General features: G+C 46.2%; 1 protein-coding gene across 7 annotated transcripts in view; it reads right to left on the bottom strand.

The window, feature by feature from the left end:
* The window catches only part of KDM2A (lysine demethylase 2A), a 703,602-nt gene that overhangs the window by 75,596 nt on the left and 607,187 nt on the right, over nt 1-20,819 (bottom strand). For 5 of the 7 annotated variants that reach the window (XM_056531111.1, XM_056531113.1, XM_056531114.1 and 2 more), the window contains 3 exons: nt 20,711-20,791; nt 20,176-20,211; nt 5,024-5,604 (listed from right to left, as the gene is read on the bottom strand). In XM_056531111.1, the coding sequence (XP_056387086.1) occupies nt 5,024-5,604; nt 20,176-20,211; nt 20,711-20,791 (698 nt within the window). The remainder of the gene's footprint in view (nt 1-5,023; nt 5,605-20,175; nt 20,212-20,710; nt 20,792-20,819) is intronic. The other 2 variants (XM_056531112.1, XM_056531117.1) reach the window with 2 other exon arrangements.

The following is a 20,819-nucleotide window of genomic DNA, read 5'->3' as shown; positions in this document are numbered from 1 at the left end:
AAAGGTATCTCTTATGGCTGTTACCAATGAGTTCACCGTAGCAATTGAGTCCGAGCGGTCCTCTGGGTCAGATGCCGGTTCGGAAGCCTCGTCCACTAGTTCAACAGGAGAATGTGAATGAGTAGAGGCAGTCCTGGAAGGGGGCGACCCAGACCTCGTACACGGCTCTGGCGTGGCAGAGCGGCGACTCAGAGAATGTCCTCTGGAGGAGCGACGTTTGTGCCCGGATGATAGGGAGGGGGGGGGGGGGGGGCGGGACCCGCGAGAGGAACGTGCAAGTCTATCCGAAGACTCAATGGAAGAGTCAGACAAGGCACCCCTAGCACGCTTGTGAGAGCGAGAAGTAAGAGGAGACGAAGAGCGGGCCCTCTCTGAGATCCTACGCAGGGAAGACCCCTTCAAGGCGGACACCATTTCCCGGGAGGCCTGAGCCACCGAGCGGGAGACTTGGGTCAAGTCAGCCATATACTGAGTGAGGGTCAGGGAAGAAACCCAGGCTGGAGGAGCGGCTGAACCCACCAGGACCGAAGGGGCACCAGGGGAGCAGTAGAGCAAGTGGGCTCAGCGGAGCCAGCCATCTTGGTATTACAGTGCTTACAGGTATAGTAAGTCACTGAATTCCCAGGTTTCTGTTTAGAGGGAGGAACAGCCCTGGGTACGGACATAATGTGGTAAAAAGAGAAGACAGGAACTTTCTCACCCTGGTCTGTGTCCCCTGTCAGCTGCAGTGAGGAGAACTCGCTCCGTGCAGCCAGAGGGACAGATCAGGCCAGCCAATAGGGAGGGAGGGGCGTGCCTGAAGCAATGCACACAGTAACCACCCCCCACACATAGAAAATCACGCCCACGGCGCTGATTGGACATTGCTTCGCGCCTCTGAGAGTTCCCAACCCAGTGGGCGGAGTTACAGACTGCCGAAGAAAAACTGTCATGGCGCCTGCTCCTTGTCCCAAGCGCACCTGCCTAGCCGTACATGCGCTCGGGGGAACAGAGCGGGCGTCCAGAACGCCAGCAGAGGCTACCGGCGAAAGTGAAAATAAGTCGGCGTTGAAGCGCCCGGCTCGTAGCAGCGCCGCGGCTGTCAGCCAAGTAAAAGGCACTGCAGGCATAAGGAAAGTAAACCGGCGCTGAGAGCGCCCGAAGCAGCGCCGCGGCTGACAGCCGCATATAAGGCGCTGGAGTAGTGCACCAAAACACATACACACACATATTAACGTGTCCCATAGCACATGCCCCATAAGTAAGGTGCCTAATAAAATATGCCCCCTCAGGTGCCACTGCTCCCCCAGCATAAGTGCAGCCCCTGTATCTCAAGCCCCATAAACTGAAGGTGGGCCAAAACAGGTTTCCAGAGGTTGCGAGTGCTTACCTATGGAGAAAAAAATGGGGGAAAGTACTTACCTCAGTCAGAAGAACTTACCTAATGGAGTCTTCAGTGAAGTCTTCAGTCAGCTTTTTGTCCCTGCATCACGCCTAGCTGCTATGCGCGAGCGAGGCGAGCAGAGAAAAAAGGGGGATCTGGACCCATGAGGTACCAACCCAGGCGCTGACCGTTGGCGAGAGGGGGTTAACAGAGCATATACGCAATGTCTGTGCCCCCTTACTCGCAATGGGGAAACAGGAAACCGGAGTCCCTGAGCCCCCACCTGTAAACGGAAAAGAAAGGGAATAAAAAACTAATACGTCCCTATGCTAGGAAAATAAAAACAGAAGACCTGGTCTGGAGCATCCAGATCATGTCCACCTCCTTCAGACACTAAGCTTAAACTGACTAGCTCAGAGCCTGAAGGCGGGTATATCCTGCTGGGAGTAGCTGACTTTTTTTATGACCATAGTGCCACACCTCCTAGAGACAGCAGCATACACCCACGGTCTATGTCCCCCAATGGAGCCGATAGAGAAATAAAACCTAACTAGCTAAAACACAAAGAGTACCTGTCATGATCTTGTTTATAATCCTCCCAGTTCACTGCCCCTTCATGATAAACCACCCCCTGCCTTTATTTTTATTATCTTTTAGTTTTCTACCTTGATATTGCTTTGTGTTTTCTGCTCAGTCTCAGTCAGAGTCACAGACTGGGAAGGGTGCAGGCAGGACATCATCTGAAGCCATACAGGGGAGAGCTTCCTCCCTCACTCTGCTACACACAGCCCAGAGCAGTTCAGTGTGAGATGAGCTATGATTTTATAAGGACACCCCCCCTCAGCACTCCAGACTGCACTTCCTGATTTTGGACTTCTGCCAGGCTAGCATGAGTCCAAAGTCTGTGCAAGGTAGAGAGGGAAATGTGCTCCGGACAAGTGGGGACTATAAACCTAGTGGCAGCTTTTTTTAAACACAAATAAAACATAGAAGTACATTAGAAATATTTTTATTTACTATAAGGAGTTCAATAGCAAAAATTAGTTTATGACCGTGGCCCTTCAAAGACGTAACCAGACCTATGCATGCCTCCTACTGAAATTAAGGTAACATTGATAAGATCAGAGCCAGTGGGCAGGTATAGTCAGAGGGAGTGACTTCCTTTTTTCACTTCGTGTCAACCCCTTCTAGTGGAAGCAGCCCATACCTACGATCTACTGTGCTGCTCCGATTTGTGTGCCATATCAGGCAACAGGCCATTTTTTTTCTCTGCACTGGTTTTGATAAATCTCCCCCTATATGTATTCTGTGCTAGTTGTGTGGAGGGGGAGAACTAAAGGGGGAGGAGTTAAAATGGTTTTCCCACAATGTAAAGTTGGTAAAATCAGCATACATATAAAGGTGTAGTAGATATGTGCACTTTTTTAGGTAAAATCATCTACATCACTGTACTGTTCTTTTTTCTCTTACATTCTGAGAAATGCCTGTGCCTGTATGTAAATGTATTTTATTTGACATAATGCATCAGTTTAGACCCATTTATCGTCGTGGTAAAAACCCCTTTAAAGGAAGGAGCTCAGAGATGCCTGTGGCATAGGTCAGAGAACAGTAGCAGCTGATGGGACATTATGAGTGCTTGTGGCACTGTGAGGGTTGGGTCCCTGAACAAAACAGGCTTTTGCTGAGCAAACCTATTGATTCTTGCCTGCTTGTAGTATAAGGAGAGCAAGAGTGATATGCTAAGAGCATACACAGATCCAAGTGGTACTTCTGTGAGATTAAAGGGTTTACCCACAAGATTCATCAGATAGAAAATAACTAACTGATGAGAGGGGCCCGACTCGTGGCCCCCCACCAATCAGAAGGACAGAGGTTAACAGTCAACGGCCTAATAAATCAATTTGAGCAGGATCTACAGCACCATACAATGGTGAGGCCGGAAGATTAGCATTTTAACAAAGGCTTTGTAAGGGGATTTGGAAAGCTCTACAAGAGAAAAAAAAAGAAAAAAGATGCATAAGATAAGTAAATGTAGTATTAATGTATACAAAGATGCTAATTATGTGTTGTATGTGATAAACTGGGCGCAGCCAATCATACATCAGCTGATCACATCAATCATTCAGAATTATAAATCATTATTTTTCAGCAGTACATCTTCCCTTACAGGGAAGTGCTGCCAAAAATGTTGGAAGTGCACAGTTGCATGAAAGGTCTAGAAGTTGTCGATGCGGCCCTTTATTCTGAATGACTGTCCAGCATAAATTACCCTTTTAATGAGCACTGTTGACTAGAACACCAGCTGACAGTGCTTGTATCAGGCAGCTGTCTGCAAGTGTAAAAGGACCCTTAGGGGTATTCCAAGATTTTTTACTGTATAATATGCCTCTGTCACTTATATATGCTGCCTTGTTCCGTTTTCATGCACGGAACTCACACCCGTACGTGCTGCAAAGCAAGTCTTTTCGTTTTACTGCTGTCTCTTTCCCAACATTCCATGCGGCAAGAGACAACTAGTCACATGGGGGGAGATTTATCAAAACCTGTCCAGAGGAAAAGTTGCTGAGTCGCCCATAGCAACCAGATTGCTTCTTTCATTTTTGAAAAGGCCTGTGAAAAATGAAGCTCTGATTGGTTGTGATGGGCAACTCAGGAACTTTTCCTCTAGACAGGGTTTTATAAACCTCCCCCATGGTCTCCAGGGTGGTTATGCTGCAGTGGGTGGGTGCATTACTTTAGTAAATCCCTTCCACGCTGCAGCAAAGCCACACCCCTGGAGACCATGTGACTTAAGACATTGTGTCAAAGGTCAGAAACAACAGTGAAATAAAAAAAAATTTGCACTACAGCAATTTCAGTTGTGTGTGTGTCGTGCATGAAAACAGGACAAAGAAGTGCATGGAGGTAATAAAAGCATATTACACAGGATTATAACTTGGCATCATGGACTCAAAGACTAAGGGGAAAAAAATCCTGGAATACCTGTTTAGGGTAAGGTCACATGTAACGGATTTGCAGCATATTTTACGCTGCAGATCTGCCAGTGACCCGACCCATATTGTGCCTGCTGCTGAAAACAACCGTCCCCCCTAGCCCTGCTCGCAGCAGCAATCCGCTGCTCCGAGTAGCCGAGTGCACTCAGACATTGCGATGTCCGAGTACACATGTGCATGCATAGTGTACTGTGAGAGCGCGGCTGATGCTATGGGATGTCTTAGTGCACTCGGCGACCCGCAGGCCCCCAGTGTGGCTGCTCGGAGTGGTGGATTGCCGATGCAAGCAGGCCAGGGGGCGAGTGGGTGTTGGCAGCAGCATGAGGCACAATATGGGTCGTCACCGGCGGATCCGCAGCATAAAATATGCTGTGGACCCGTTATATGTGACCCTACCCTTAAGCTGCTTTCTAACATGCTGATGAACACATGCGGCTGATACCAAATTACCATGTGTTTGTTATTGATTAAATGCGGTGGTCCTGTGATCTCTGTTCCTAAAGCAGGACAAGAGGGCCAATAAGAGGCAGAACAGATCAGTGGAGGAACAGAAGGGGGAGTAACAGTTTGATATGTAAAAGCATTTGGGGTCTTTAAAAACATGTGTCTGGTGCTGCGCACAAAAAAAAAAAACTTTTCAATGGCTCACTATACACATAACACTCACCACTTGTACCATGCCTTGCAGACTCTCATACAAAGGCAGAGGTCTTTCCGTGTTAGGTACTGGAAGACAGACAGCCACACATCTTTCTGCATCGATAGGTCATCTTTTCGCTGCCCAGGCATGAGTCCATTCTCTGTATTATAATCCTCATCTTCGTCATCATCCTCATCTTCTTCATACTCATCTGGTGGCTGAGAAGGAGGAGGTCGAATTGGATGACGGGGATTTGGTGTGATGGCTTGCAGTTTCGGGACAATAGAAGATGAACTGAGCTCTTTTGGGGGTCGCTGGAGGGTAACAGTGAGGTAGGATCCCCGATGCCAGACACGATCAGCTTCTGACTGTTCGCGCCCACTGGGATGGTTTTCTTTTTCCCGGGTCATCTGTCGCCTCTTAGCTCTTTCTTCCCTGCTGACATGGGTTGCCTGTGGTGTGGTTGTTGGTGGTGTTGGGGGGGCAGAGGATGGGGAAGGGGGCAGGAGGAGAAGTGGCGGTGATGGAGGACTCTGTCCAAGAGGGGGACGCAAAACTTTGGCTGACAGATGAGGGTCCAGATCACAGTTGTCTACAGCCTTTCGTTTCTGAGAAACAGCAGGGAGCATAAGAAGGTATTTACAAAGTACACCAGCAATATAAACCTAATTGGTGGCTACCACTTGAGATGCTTATTCTTTTCAGCTAATCACTGCTCAGTTTTGTGATAATCGCATAGTCGCATTATAGTAGCAGACTATCTTAGAATTAGAATACCATCTGTGCCATTATTAATACAAAAATAGGCACTGCTTAGTTATGTTAACTGAATTTAATTATCTGAACTCTTTTTTACATGCAATCTTGTGTCTTTATTTTCTAAAACAAAGGGTGCATTCACACCACGTTTGCAAGATCCAGCTGAGAAATTTTAAAACTGGCCACTGCTGTATTACAGACAGATCGGCGCCCAATTTCATTAAAAATGCAGGCAGCAGCTGGTTTTGAAATTTGCCAGCCGAATCTCACAAACGTGGAATGAATGCACCCAGAGGTGGAGATTTATCAAAACCTGTCCAGAGGACAGGTTCCTGAGTTGCCGATAGTAAACAGATTGCTTCTTTCATTTTTGAAAAGGCCTCTAAAAAATTGCTAGGCAACTCAGGTATTTAAGAGGCATTGCCTGGTCACGCAGTGTAACGTGGTTGGAGATAGATGTTGCAGCCCAAAGGCACAGCGGACTTCTGGCCATGCTTCTCAGACACTATTAGACAGAGCATAAACTTATTTTTATTTATTTTGTAAAGAGAATGAAGTCACAACATTGCATAAAAAGGTATGCTTGGCTTAGGCTGGGTTCACACCACGATTTCTTAAATACGGTTCCCGTATATGGTTTGGAGAAGGGGGGCGGGGCTTAATTGCGGCGCCCGCACTCAGCCGTATTCGGGAACCGTATTTAATGCAAGTCTATGAGCCGACCGGAGTGAACCGCAGCCTCCGATCGGCTTCGTTTTCGGCCGTATCCGGTTTCCCGACCGCGGGCAAAAACGTGGTCGACCGGAGGCTGCGGTTCACTCCGGTCGGCTCATAGACTTGCATTAAATACGGTTCCCGAATATGGCTGAGTGCGGGCGCCGCAATTAAGCCCCGCCCCCCCCTCCAAACCGTTCCCGTATTTAAGAAAACGTGGTGTGAACCCAGCCTTAGAAATACTAACCCTTGCTACGCTATGGGAGAAGTTGTTGTGGTAATGTATGTGACAGAGGCACTTTAAGGAGGGGCTGCACCCAAAATATTAAATTAGTCATGAAATCTGAATTTTGTGTAGAAATCATGCACACAAATCTAAACAGCCTTGAAGGTATATTCACACGTATCTTTTCTTGATGCAGATGTCATGCAAAATCCACAAATAATCTCATAGTATGTAATCAGGGAAATTGAAATGTCGCTGATTATATTCTGAGAGATTACCTGTGGAATTATGTGCGTGAAATGCACAGCAAATAAAGTATGTATGAACATACCATTATTTAAGGTCATCTCAGGTTAAAGTAGGTTACTTCTCTCGACAACTCCTTTGTTTCCACTATAAGGGCATACACATACATTAAAGAGGAAGGTTCCTGCATTCTGAACCTTCTCTGTATTAAGTACAGACATTTCAGTAGAAAGGCCAGGGGTTTACTCAGGAAAGTGGTGGTCATTACCATGTTGCCTTTTTAAAGGGATTATCCCAAGATGATAAATTATCACCTCCATTTAATCAATTTGGGACTGTTGAGGAGATCCAAATGATGCACTGTTATGTTCGATAATACAATGATGATTAACCCCTTCATGACCCAGATTTTTTTTTTTGGTCCACATTTTTTTCCACCTCACACTAAGACCCATAACTATTTTCATTTTTCCACAGACAATGTTGTATTAGGGCTTCTTTGTGGGACAAGTTGTAGTTTTCAGTGGTGTACTTTATTTGATCATATAATGTATTACAGAGCCAGAAAAAATATATATGTAAGGCAAAATTAAAAAAAATATGGAATTGCGCCATTTTGTGGTGCAATCTGACATTCTATCTTTATTCTATGGGTCAGTTCGATTCCAATACTACTTAACTTGGATAATTTTTGTCTAGTTTTAAAGGTAAAAAAAAATAATAAAAAATTTTAACTTGAAAAAGAAAGAAAAAAGTTTGTTCAATACCATGTTCTGATTCTTATAGCTTTTTTTTAAATTTTCTACCTACAGGGCTGTGTTAGGGTCTATTTTTTTTGTGCCATGAGCAGTTTTTAACAATACCACTTTTGCATAAATATATGACTTTTTAAAAAATTTCTAACTTTTTTTCTGGGACGTGATGAGACCAAAAATCAGCAGTTTGGAATATGTTTGTGTTTACGCCGTTCAAAGTGGACCATCAGAAAGTCATAATTTAATAGTTCTGACAATTACATAAACAACAATACCAAATATGTTTAATACACACACACATATATATATATATATATATATATATATATATATATATATACATACAGTGTATATATATATTAAGGTGTTTTATTTGAAAAAATGGGAATATGGGGCATGAAAAAAGCCTGAATAAAGTCGGATTTCCTATGCCTCCCATGTGATGTGATGTGAGGGGGATTAGCTTTCCCAGATATTAAAACTTTTTAGGCAGCTCAGATATATTTTATAAGGGAGTGGAAAAAGTTTTCATTTTTTGTTTGATAACTAACAGTAATGGGAATTATGGTAACATTCATCAGGTTCTGGAATCGGGACAACTTAGTGGGGAAAAGTGGAATTGGAATGTTGTTGTGGAGAGTTTAGTTAGGTTTTGGAAATTGATAAAAAAAAAAAATTAGGAATTAGGAATAGTGGGTAGTTTAGATATTGCACCACTTTGGGGTAATTTGCATTTTACAGAGGAAAAGGGAAGAAATTAAAACACTGGGTCAAATGGGATAGATGTTTGGTGGGAAGGGAATCTTATTTATGGTAGGAAGGGAATGGGAAGAAATTAAAGATAGAAGGGGTGTAGCAGGAGAAACATGGTTTGAATATACAAGGATGAAAAGTATTTATAGCGGGGGTCAAAAGGATAGGGGATAAGATGTTAGATCGTGGGACCCCCCGCGATCGCCGGCACGGCACCCTGGTCATCCGTGCAAGGAGCCAACACCGCTCCATGCCGGATGACTGGCAACTACAGCCGCTGTGCCCCCTCCATTCAGGTCTATGGGAGGAGGCGTGACAGCTACGTACTAGCTGTCACGCCCCCTCCCATAGACATGAATGGAGGGGGCGTGGCTCCAAACTCCCGTGTTCCGGTCGCCACTGCTGTTGGCCCGTAGATCGCGGGGGTCCCCGTGATCTAACATCTTATCCCCTATCCTTTTGATAGGGGATAAGATGTTTTGCACCGGAGTAAACCTTTAAATTATGCCCCGAGACAGGATTTGATACATGGAGGTATTCGAACATGGCAAGAGGATTTGGGAATGATAGATGACAGACAGTGGGAGAGGATTCATAAAATAGTGCAATTTAACCTCTTAAGGACGCATCGCCCTGTGCCCGGTCCCGGTATTTAAAATGGGGTCACGCCGTGACCCCGCATCATACCGGGTCAGTCACGGCTGCTAATGATAGTCGGGACCCTGGGCCAATAGCGTGCGGCACAGATCGTTGTGCTGCGCTATTAGTCCTTCAGACGTCCAAAACGAAAGTAAAAGCTTCCCGGCAGCTCAGTCGGGCTGATCGGGACTATCGGGATAAAATCGCGAAGTCCCGATCAGCTAGGACGCGAGCGGAAGGCCCCCTTACCTTGCTCTGTCGCGTCCGATCGGCGTTTGATTGCTCCAAGCCTGAGCTACAGGCTTGAGCAATCGAGCTCCTAGAACGCTGATCCATGCAAAGCTATGGCTCTGCAGGGATCAGTGTAAAAGATCAGTGTGTGCAGTGTTATAGCCCCCCTATGGGAGCTATAACACTGCAAAAAACAATCACCACCCTTTTCCCATAAAAAAAAAAAATAAGCATATGTGGTATCGCAGCGTGCACAAAAAAAATTCAGGAGTCCAAAATAGTGTATTTTTGGTCACTTTTTATATCATGAAAAAATGAATAAAAAGCTATCAAAAAGCTATCAAAAAATACAAAAATGGTACCGATAAAAACTTTAGAACACGGCACAAATGAGCCCTCATACCGGCCCGTACGCAGTAAAATAAAGTTATATGGGTCAGAAGAGGAGAATTTTTAACATATAAATTTTACTGCATGTAGTTATGATTTTTTTAAGAAGTAAGACAAAATCAAACCTATATGAGTAGGGTATCATTAACTGTATGGACCTACAGAATAAAGATAAGGTGTAATTTTTACAGAAAAATACACTGCGTAGAAATGGAAGCCCCCAAAATTTACAAAATGAATTTTTTTTCTTCAATTTTGTCGCACAATGAATTTTTTTTCTGTGGATTTTTTGGTAAAATTACTAATGTAGAATTGGTGGCGCAAAAAATAAGCCATCATATGGAATTTTATGTGCAAAATTGAATGCGTTATGATTTTTAGAAGGCGATGAGCAAAAAATGAAAATGCAAAAACGGAAAAATGCTGAGTCCTTAAGGGGTTAATAATGTTTACATACTTTATTATACGCCATTGTTTTATCATAAAATAGGTAGGAGACAAAACAGTGACTGCCTGAAATGTGGGAGAGAAGAGGCAGTTTTTTTTCACATATGTTAAGGTTTGTGATAAATTTCAGGAATTTTGGTCGAAAGTTAAGTGGGCACTCCGCCTCTAGACATCTTATCGTCTATCCATATGGATAGGGGGATAAGATGTCTGATCTCTGGGCCCAGCATCGCACTGTGCCCGATGACATGCGATACAGGTGCCGGACGAGAAGTCATGCCCTCTCATAGACTTGCATTGAGGACGCGGGGCGTGATGTGCAGGAGAGATCACTGTAGCTCCCAGCGGCGGGACCCACGCCGCCATCAGACAACTTATCCCCTATCCTTTGGATAGGGGATAAGATGTCTAGGGGCGGAGCACCCCTTTAACCCCTTAACGACCACGGACGTAAATGTAGTGTCCTGGTTTGGCGGGACTTCCCGCACCAGGACGTACATTTACGTCCTGTGTATGACCGCGAGCATCGGAAGGGTGCTCGCCTCATACACGGCAGGTTCCGGTTGCTAGCAGCAGCCGGGGACCCGCCCGTAATGGCCGACATCCGCGATCACGCGGATGTCTGCCATTAACCGCTCAGATGCTGCGATCAATACAGATCACGGCATCTGCGGCAGTGCGGCACTTTGACTGGATGATCGGATCGCCCGCAGCGCAGCCGCAGGGATCCGATCATCCAGCATGACAGCCGGAGGTCCCCTTATCTAGCTCCGGCCGTCTCCCGGGGTCTTCTGCTCTGGTCTGCGATCGAGCAGACCAGAGCAGAAGATCACCGATAATACTGAGCAGTGCTGTGTCCTATACATAGCACTGCACAGTATTAGCAATCAAAGGATTGCTATAGATAGTCCCCTATGGGGGCATAAAAAGTGTAAAAAAAAAAAAAAGTTGAAAAATGTAAAAATAAAAAGTAAAAAAATAAGTGAAAACTCCCCTCCCCCAATAAAAATGAAAATTGTCCACTTTACGCTTTTTGGGTGTAAAATGGGAAAACATTTTTTTAAATAAACATATTTGGTATCACCGCATGCGTAAATGTTCGAACTATCAAAATATAATGTTAATGATCCCGTACGGTGAATGGTGTAAACGTAAAAAATTTAAAAAATGTTTTTAAAAATGCTGCTTTTTTGTCACATTTTATAAAAAAAAGAAATAATAATTAAATAAAAATGATCTAAAAGTTTTATATATGCAAATGTGGTATCTAAAAAAAAGTACCAATGACGGCGCAAAAAAATTTAGCCCTCATACCGCTCTATATACGGAAAAAGTTATAGGTGGTCAAAATAGGGCGATTTTAGATTACTGATTTTGTACAAAAAGTTTTAGATTTTTTTTTAGAGATTTTACGGTAAGTAAACAAAAATCTCTCTTTCTCGAAGGATCCATTGGGGGACACAGACCGTGGGTGTATACTGCTGTCTCTAGGAGGTGTGACACTATGGTAATAAAAAAAAGTTGGCTCCTCCCAGCAGGATATACCCGCCTTCAGGCTCTGAGCTAATCCGTTTAAGTTCCAGAGCAATACTGAGAACCAGAAGAAAAAACATAACTGAACACACCCTCGGACAGAGAACCAAAGGAAAATCCCAAAAAGGGCGGGAGCTGTGTCCCCCAATGGATTCTTCGAGAAAGAGATTTTACGGTAAGTAAACAAAAATCTCCTTTTCTCTATCGGCTCCATTGGGGGACACAGACCGTGGGACGTACCAAAGCCGTCCATTGGGTGGGCAGATGAGCAGTCAGGCAGACGGCCGATCCACTACCGCCTGTAACACTTTACGACCCAGACTAGCATCAGCCGATGCTAAAGTATGAACTCAGTAAAACTTCGAGAAAGTGTGCAAAGACGACCAGGTAGCCGCCTTGCAAATCTGCGAGGCCGAGGCTCTATTCTGGAGAGCCCAGGATGCCCCAACAGAACGTGTGGAATGAGCCACAACCCTGAAAGGAGGAATCTTCCCCTTACAGCGATAGGCTTCCGAAATGGCGGACCGAATCCACCGAGAAATGGTGGCCTTGGAAGCAGGTTGTCCCTTGCGACGACCCTCCGTAAGGACGAAAAAGGAATCACACTGACGAAACGAAGAAGTGATGGAGATATAAGACCGAACAGCTCGAACTACATCCAGCTTGTGTAGTAAGCGCTCCTTAGGATGAGAAGGAGCAGGACAAAAGGACGGGAGGACAATGTCCTCATTGAGATGAAAGGCCGAGACCCCCTTAGGCAAAAAGGAAGGATCTGGCCGGAAAAAGCTGTCAATTCAGACACCCTCCGGATGGAGGTGACAGCAACAAGAAATGCCACTTTCCAAGAAGGGAGGCGGAGAGACACCTCTCTAAGGGGCTCAAAGGGTGCACCCTGGAGGGCACTCAGAACCAAATTCAAGTCCTAAGGGGGAGAGGGTGACCGATAAGGAGGAATAGCGTGCGCCACTCCTTGCAGGAAGATACGGACATGAGAATTAGAAGCCAGGGGCCGCTGGAAAAGAACAGCAAGGGCCGAAACCTGACCTTTAAGCAAACAGAGACAATCTCAGTTCCAACCCTGACTGCAAAAAGGAGAGAAGGATCTTCCGATTGTGCCGGGACGCGAAGAGGTCCATGTCCGGAATGCCCCAGAGGTCGCAGAGCTGCGCTAAGACCTCCGGATGAAGAGACCACTAGCCGGGGTCGGGTGATGACCGACTGAGGGAGTCTGCTTCCCAGTTGAGCACTCCCGGAACGTGAATTGCCGAAATGGCCGGAACCTTGCTCTCCGCCCAGGTGAGAATCTTGGTCACCTCGGCCGCCGAGCTGCGAGTGCCACCCTGTCGATTTATGTACGCCACGGCCGTGGCGTTGTCCGACTGGATGCGGACAGGACGGGACTGAAGATGGGACTCCTAATGAAGAAGACAAAGAAGAATCGCCCGTAATTCCAACATGTTTATCGGAAGAAATGTCTCCTGGGGAGACCAGAGTCCCTGAACCATCCAATCCCTGAACACACCGCCCCAGCCCGAAAGGCTGGCATCCGTTGTAACAACCTGTCATTGAAGGGGAAGAAACGACCGCCCTTGGAGCATAAGGGGGGAGCGGAGCCACCAGAGCAGAGACTGACGGACCCTGCGAGGGAGAACAATCTGACGATCGAGGGACAGAGGAGACCTGTTCCATCGAGAGAGAATCGCCAGTTGAAGGGGGCGGTAATGAAACTGGGTAAAGGGTACGGCCTTCATAATTGCCACCATCCGACACAGGACTACCATACAAGTGCTGATACCTGGGTACGAATGGAGCGGACCCCCGACTGGAGCGCCAGACTTTTGTCCGGCGGAAGACAAATTCGGGCAGAGGCCGTGCCGAATCAAAGTCCCAGGAAGGTTAGCGACTGGGTAGGACGGAGGACTGACTTTTCCCGGTTGACCATCCACCCGAAGCGAGTCAGAGTGTGGAGAGTGACGTCCAGATTCTCCAGAGTCTGTGCTCTGGTTGGAGCCTTGATGAGAAGGTCGTCCAGATAGGGTATCACCGAGATTCCCCTCGACCATAACAGGCCCATCACTGGAGAAAGGATCTTTGTAAAGACCCGAGGAGCCGTGGCTAGACCGAAGGGGAGGGCTTCGAATTGAAAGTGTCCCTCTGGAATCGCAAAGCGGAGGTAGCGATGATGGCCTGGAAATATTGGCACATGGAGGTAGGCATCCGTGATGTCCACCGATGAAAGGAACTCCCCTTGTTCCAGGCACGCCCCAGCCCCAGAGAGATTTCATTCTGAAGTGGCGGATGAGAAGGTGACGGTTGAGACGCTTGAGGTCTAGGATTGGTCGCACAGAACCGTCCTTCTTGGGGACCACAAAAAGATTTGAATAGAAACCCCCGAAAACGTTCCCCTGGAGGAACGGGAACGATAACCCCCCTGGAGAAGCAGAGACTGGAGAGCGCTCGAAATTGCTTTGCAAGAGTAGGAGATCGGGGAGCCCGGGATCGAAAAAAAACGATCCATCGGAAGGGATGCGAATTCGATTCGGTAACCGTTGGACACCACGTCCCTTACCCAAGAGTCCTGAATGTGTGAGGTTCAGATGTCTCGAGAAAGCAAGAGACGACCTCCCACCCAAGAAGAAATTGCGGGTGGAGGCCTCACTTCATGCAGAAGTGGGTTTGCGGTTGCCTGATTTGGGCGCAAAACGTCCGGACCGGTTGGAGTCCGACTTCCAAGACGGGCGTGCCTGGAACGAGGGAGCCTTCTTTGCTGGAGCCAGAGGTCCGAAAGGACCGAAAGGAAAAGGACTTCCTTTGGGAAGTAGGGCGAGCCTTATTTTGAGGTAACAAGGAACTCTTACCTCCCGTTGCCTGAGAGATAATCTCATCAAGGAGTTTTCCAATAAGACGGTAAAGGGATGGTCAGTGAGAGACCTTTTGGAAGCGGCATCCACATTCCAAGCTTTGAGCCACATAGAGCGGCGGAGAGCCGCTAGGTGACCAACAGCAAAGGCAGAACAACGGGCTGACTGCATGGAAGCTGCGCACAGAAAGACCCCAGCTTTAGAGAATTGGAGAGCCAGAGCAGATAGATCTTCTGGGGGGGGGGGGGGGGGGGGAAATCCCGCTAAGATACCCTGATGGAGCTTTTGGCACCACTCCGACAGGGCCTTGGACACCCATGTCGAGGCGAAGATGGGAAGAAGAGAAGAGCCAGCTGCTTCAGAAGCGAACTTCGCTAAGAATTCTACCTCCTTGTCCGTGGGATCCTTGAAAGCAGCGGCATCTGCCAGAGGCAGTGTAGTCGCCTTAGAGATCCGAGAGATTGGTGGATCCACTGAGGGAGGGGAAACCACCTTAGCGACAAATGGATAACGTTCTTGAAGTGTCTTGATTCCCAGGAACCTCTTGTCTGGATGTTTCCATGCAGATTCCAGAATGTCGTCAAAGTCAGCGTGAGAGCTGAACCTCTGAGGTGCTGGCTTAGCACGATGAAAGCATACTCCTGGATTGAGATCCGAAGATCCTGGGTCCTCCAAGTGACAGGTGTCTCTTATGGCTGTCACCAATGAGTTCACCGTTGCAATTGAATCCGAGCGATTGCAATTGAGATGATGGCTCGGAAGCCTCGTCCACCAGTACACCAGGGGAATGTGAATGAGTAGAGGCAGTCCTGGAGGGGGGCGACCCTGGTACGCGGCTCTGGCGTGTCAGAGCGGCGACTCAGAGAAAGTCCTCTGGAGGAGCGACGTTTGTGCCCAGATGACAGGGGGGGGGGGGTTGGGGCGGGACCCACGAGGGGAACGCTCACGTCTATCTGAAGACTCAATGGAAGAGTCAGACGAGGCACCCCTAGTACGCTTGTGGGAGCGTGAAGTATGTGGAGACGAGGAGCGGGCCCTCTCAGAGACCCTGCGCAGGGAAGACCCCTTCAAGGCGGACACCACTTCCCGGGAGGCCTCAGCCACCGAACGGGAGACTTGGGTCAAGTCAGCCATATACTGGGTCCGGGAAGAGACCCAGGCTGGTGGAGCGGCTGAACCCACCGGGACCAAAGGGACATCAGGGGGTACCAGGGGGTGTAGGGGAGCAGTGGAGTAGGCAGGGCAAGTGGGCTCAGAAGAGCCAGACATCTTGGTATTACAGTGCTTACAGAGAAAGTAAGTCACTGACGTTCCAGGTTTCTGATTAGAGGGAGGAACAGCTCTGGGTACGGACATAATGTGGGAAAAGACAGGAACTTTCTCACCCTAGTCTGTGTCCCCTGTCAGCTGCAGTGAGGAGAACTTGCTCCGTGCAGTTAGAGTGAATGAACAGGCCAGCCAATAGGAAGAGAGGGGCGTGCCTGAAGCAACGCAGTAACTGACCCCTTCTCATTGAAAACTGCGCCCACGCACTGCGCTCGGGAATAGAGCGGTCGGTCTAAGCGAAGTGAAAGTAAGCTGGCGCTGAAGCGCCTGGCCCATAGCAGCGCCGCGGCTGTAAGCCGCGTATAAGGCGCTGTCGGCAAAGCAAAAGCAATCCGGCGCTGAGAGCGCCTGGCCCGAAACAGCACCGCGGCTCACAGCCACAAATAAGGCGCTGTGGACGTAGTTGCACCCAACACACACAAACACAACATAAAGTGAAGTGCCCCATATTACATGCCCCCTCAGGTGCCACTGCTCCCCAGAATAAAGTGCAGCCCCTGTAAAAGCCAGCCCTATAACCTGAAGGTTGGCCAAAACAGGGGGTCTCCAGAAGTTGCGATTCCGTACCTGTGGAGAAAAAGGGGGTACTTACCTCAGTCAGAAGAACTTACCTAATGGAGTCTTCAGTGAAGTCTTCAGTCAGCTTTAGTTACCTGCATCACGCCTAGCTGCTATGCGCGAGCGAGGCGAGCAGGGAAACAGGGGGACCCGGACCCATGAGGTACCAACCCAGGCACTGACTGTTGGCGAGGGGGGGTGAGCAGCGCACATACGCAATGTCTGTGCCCCCTTACTCGCAATGGGGAAACAGGGAACCGGAGTCCCCACCTGAAGACATGAAAGAAAAAGGAATAAAAAACTAACACGTCCCTATACTAGAAAAACAAAAAATCAGAAGACCTGGTCTGGAGAATTCCAGACCATGTCCACCTCCTTCCGACACTAAGCTTAAACTGATTAGCTCAGAGCCTGAAGGCGGGTATATCCTGCTGGGAGGAGCAGACTTTTTTTTTTTTATTACCATAGTGTCACACCTCCTAAAGACAGCAGCATACACCCACAGTCTGTGTCCCCCAATGCAGCCGATAGAGAATTTTTTTTTTGGGTTCACCGTACATTTTATGGTAAAATGAGAGGTTTCATTACAAAGTACAATTGGTCATGCAAAAAACAAGCCCTTATATGGGTCTTTAGATGGAAATCTTATGGAGTTATGGATTTTAGAAGGCGAGGAGGAAAAAACGAAAACGCAAAAATAAAATTGGCCTGGTCCTTAAGGTTAAAATGGGCTTGGTCATTAAGGGGTTAATATTGAAATAGGGAAACAGTTGAAAGAAAAAATTACTCCTCTGGTGGAGCTATTGGGGGATGACCCAGATAGAATTAACAAAGGGGAAAGAGTAAAAAAAAACTGCAAAAATTGCTATTTTGTGCAAAACTTTTAATCAATGGAAAGTGGATAACCCCAAACTCTCATATATAAATATTGAGGGAATATAAAAAAATTGGTAAATTAATACTGGATAAGGGAGAGCACAAAGCTAGAGTTAAGAGGTCAATATGAAAATGTATTTAATAGTAATATGTTGTATTGTATAAGAGAGTGAATTTTAGGGATGTCCCAATACCGATACTAGTATCGGTATCAGGGCCGATTCTAGCCATTTCCATGGTATCGGGGACTCCTTCAACTAGGGGAATTATGTGGAAAATTAGAGTGTTATGGTTTATTATTTTATGTAATTTGTATATTGTACATGTATTAATATAGGAGCCTACCATAAACCATCAGTAGATGCCATACACACAGTTATGGCCCTAAACGTTGGCACCCCTGAAATTTTTCAAGAAAATGAAGTATTTCTCACAGAAAAGGATTGCAGTCACACATGCTTTGCTATACACATGTTTATTCCTTTTGTGTGTATTGGAACTAAACCAAAAAAGGGAGGAAAAAAAGCTAATTGAACATAATGTCCCACCAAACTCCAAAAATGGGCTGGAAAAAAATGATTGCCACCCTTTCAAAATTGTGGATAAATAAGATTGTTTCAAGCATGTGATGCTCCTTTAAACTCACCTGGGGCTAGTAACAGGTATGCGCAATGTAAAAATCACACCTGGAAGCAGATAAAAAGGAGAGAAGTCCACTTAGTCTTTGCATTGTGTGTCTGTGTGTGCCACACTAAGCATGGACAACAGAAAGAGGAGAAGAGAACTGTCTGAGGACTTGAGAACCAAAATAGTGGAAAAATATCAACAAACACAAGGTTACAAGTCCATCTCCAGACATCTAGATTTGCCCTTGTCCACAGTGTGCAATATTATCAAGAAGTTGATGAAAGGTGTCCTGCAGGCTCAGGGAGCATCAGTGTCAACGCAAACTATCCGTTGACATTTAAATTAAATGAAACGCTATGGCAAGAGACCCAGGAGGACCCCACTGCTGACACAGAGACATAAAAAAGCAAGACTTCATTTTGCCAAAATGAACTTAAGTAAGCCAAAATCCTTCTGGGAAAATGTCTTGTGGACAGATGAGACTAAGATAGAGCTTTCTTGTATAGCACATCATTCTACTGTTTACCGAAAAAAAGAATGAGGCCTACAAAGAAAAGAACACAATACCTACAGTGAAATATGGTGGAGGTTCAATGATGTTTTGGGGTTGTTTTGCTGCCTCTGGCACTGGGTGCCTTGAATGTGTGCAAGGCATCATGAAATCTGAGGATTAGAAATGGATTTTGGGTCACACTGTACAGCCCAGTGTCAGAAAGCTGGATTTGCATCCGAGATCTTGAGTCTTCCAGCAGGACAATGACCCCAAACATACATCAAAAAGTACCCAGAAATGGATGGCAACAAAGCTGGAGAGTTCTGAAATGGCCGGCAATGAGTCCAGATCTAAATCCCATTGAACACCTGTGGAGTGATCTTAAAATTGCTGTTGGGAAAAGGCATCCATCCAATTAGAGAGACCAGAAGCAGTTTGCAAAGGAAGAGTGGACCAACATTCCGGCTGAGAGGTGTAAGAAGCTTATTGATGGTTATAGGAAGCAACTGATTTCAGTTATTTCTTCCAACGGGTGTGCAACCAAATGTTAAGTGAAGGGTGCCAATAATTTTGTTCAGCCCACTATTCGAGTTTGGTGTGACATTATGTCCAATTTGCTTTTTTCCATCCCTTTTTTGGTTTTGTTCCAATACACACAAAGGGAATAAACATCTCCATAGCAAAACATGTGTTACTGCAATCCTTTTCTGTGAGAAATTCTTCATTTTCTTGAAACATTTCAGGGGTGCCAACATTTACGACCATTACTGTAGATCAATGTAACACTATTGCATTACACTGATCTATGTTTTCGCTGCTCGATTGATAAGGGCTACCTAAGACAGTCATCCCGCTCACCCACACTAAATCCAATAAATCGGGTTATAGTGCGGGTGAACAGAAGACCAATGCGGGGTCTCTGACTAATATACGTACCTCCAGTCTGGCAACTGGTTCCTCTGAAGATCGGCTTCTATCTTCAGTGAATTGCGCACTGGAGGCAAGCCCGCCGGCTGGATTTGAATATTAATGGCCTACTAAGCTCTCACGTGACCATGAATATTCAAATCCAGCTGGCTGGCCCGCCTCCAGCGTGCAATTCAGCGCAGGCAGAAGCCAACCTGCAGAGGGACTGGGTGCTGGACTGAAGGTACTTCTATTAGTCAGAGACCCTGAATCAGTATCCTGTTCACCCGCACTATAACACTGTGTATTGGGTTTAGTGTGGGTGAACGGGATGATCGTTTTCCTTTATGAGATCACCGATCAACAGTGCCCCGGGAAGGAGGGGTAAGTCAAGGGTCGGGAACAGGTTAAGTAAAATGGTTGTCCAGCAAAAACATTTTATTTTTAACAAATGTGCTACGACTGTCTGATAACATAAAAACCCTGTACAAGCCTCCCTCACTGCCTCTGTTATCAAGGTGCAAAGTCTCTGCTGAACTTCGCTTCCTGGTGGTGCTTTCAGTAAGACACACTGTTTAGTCAATTACTGTGACAGCGCTGCGACCAGTGACTGGCTGAGCGACAATTTTTCAAGCAGTCGGCAAGGTGTTGGGGACCGGGCGCCATTTTCATGATTGATGAAGGTCCACACCTATCCGTTATATAGGTGATAGACTATGATCTTGAGATAAGCCCTTTAATGATTTTAGCTGACAAACTAGCAAAAGGAAGAAATGCTGACAGAAACAGATGAAATCAAGGTCTAGCAACTATAAGTCTACACTTTACTTAGAACTCACATTGTGCAGCAAGACTTTTTCCTGATCTGTGCTCATCTATAAAAAAAAAAACAAAAAAAAAAAAACAAAGATAAAAGTATGCATAAACATGGATATCTAGAAGGACAACTAGCAAAACATTGTAGGTCACTAATTCTAGAACATAAATATATTTGCTATGACAACAAAGCCAAAGAATCCAAGACTATTATTTTTTAAATCAGTCACACAGCAAACGGTAAACCAAAGGACTGCTCTCTGTTATCAGCCATTTTAAACAGGAGAATATTTGATAGCAGTGGTCTTCAAAGGGATTACTGAACAGGAAGTTTAATGTTGACAAGATAATATTCCCTTAACCATTCCCATGTTCTCAACATATAAGGATATAAAATGTTCACAAGGATATTTTCATACTTCAATGGAAATAATCATAATATAAATTTGGGTTGGAGGCCCTTTAAGAAAACACCAAACAGGCCAAAACTCAATTATTAACAGGTGCAGAAACCAGTTAACATAAAAGGTTGTAGGAAGTAGAGGTCTGTCCGCTCACCGTGTGCTTCCTCTGTTCGTTACATTTGGGGCATTCCCAGTAGTTGGGAAGCTCGTCACTCAGCAAGCCTTCACCGTCCATCTGTGACACAGGACACAAAAGGTTAAAG

Source organism: Hyla sarda, chromosome 7 (genome assembly GCF_029499605.1).
Source record: "Hyla sarda isolate aHylSar1 chromosome 7, aHylSar1.hap1, whole genome shotgun sequence".
Classification (NCBI taxonomy): Eukaryota; Metazoa; Chordata; class Amphibia; order Anura; family Hylidae; genus Hyla; species Hyla sarda.
This window is presented reverse-complemented; position numbering and strand designations above follow the sequence as displayed.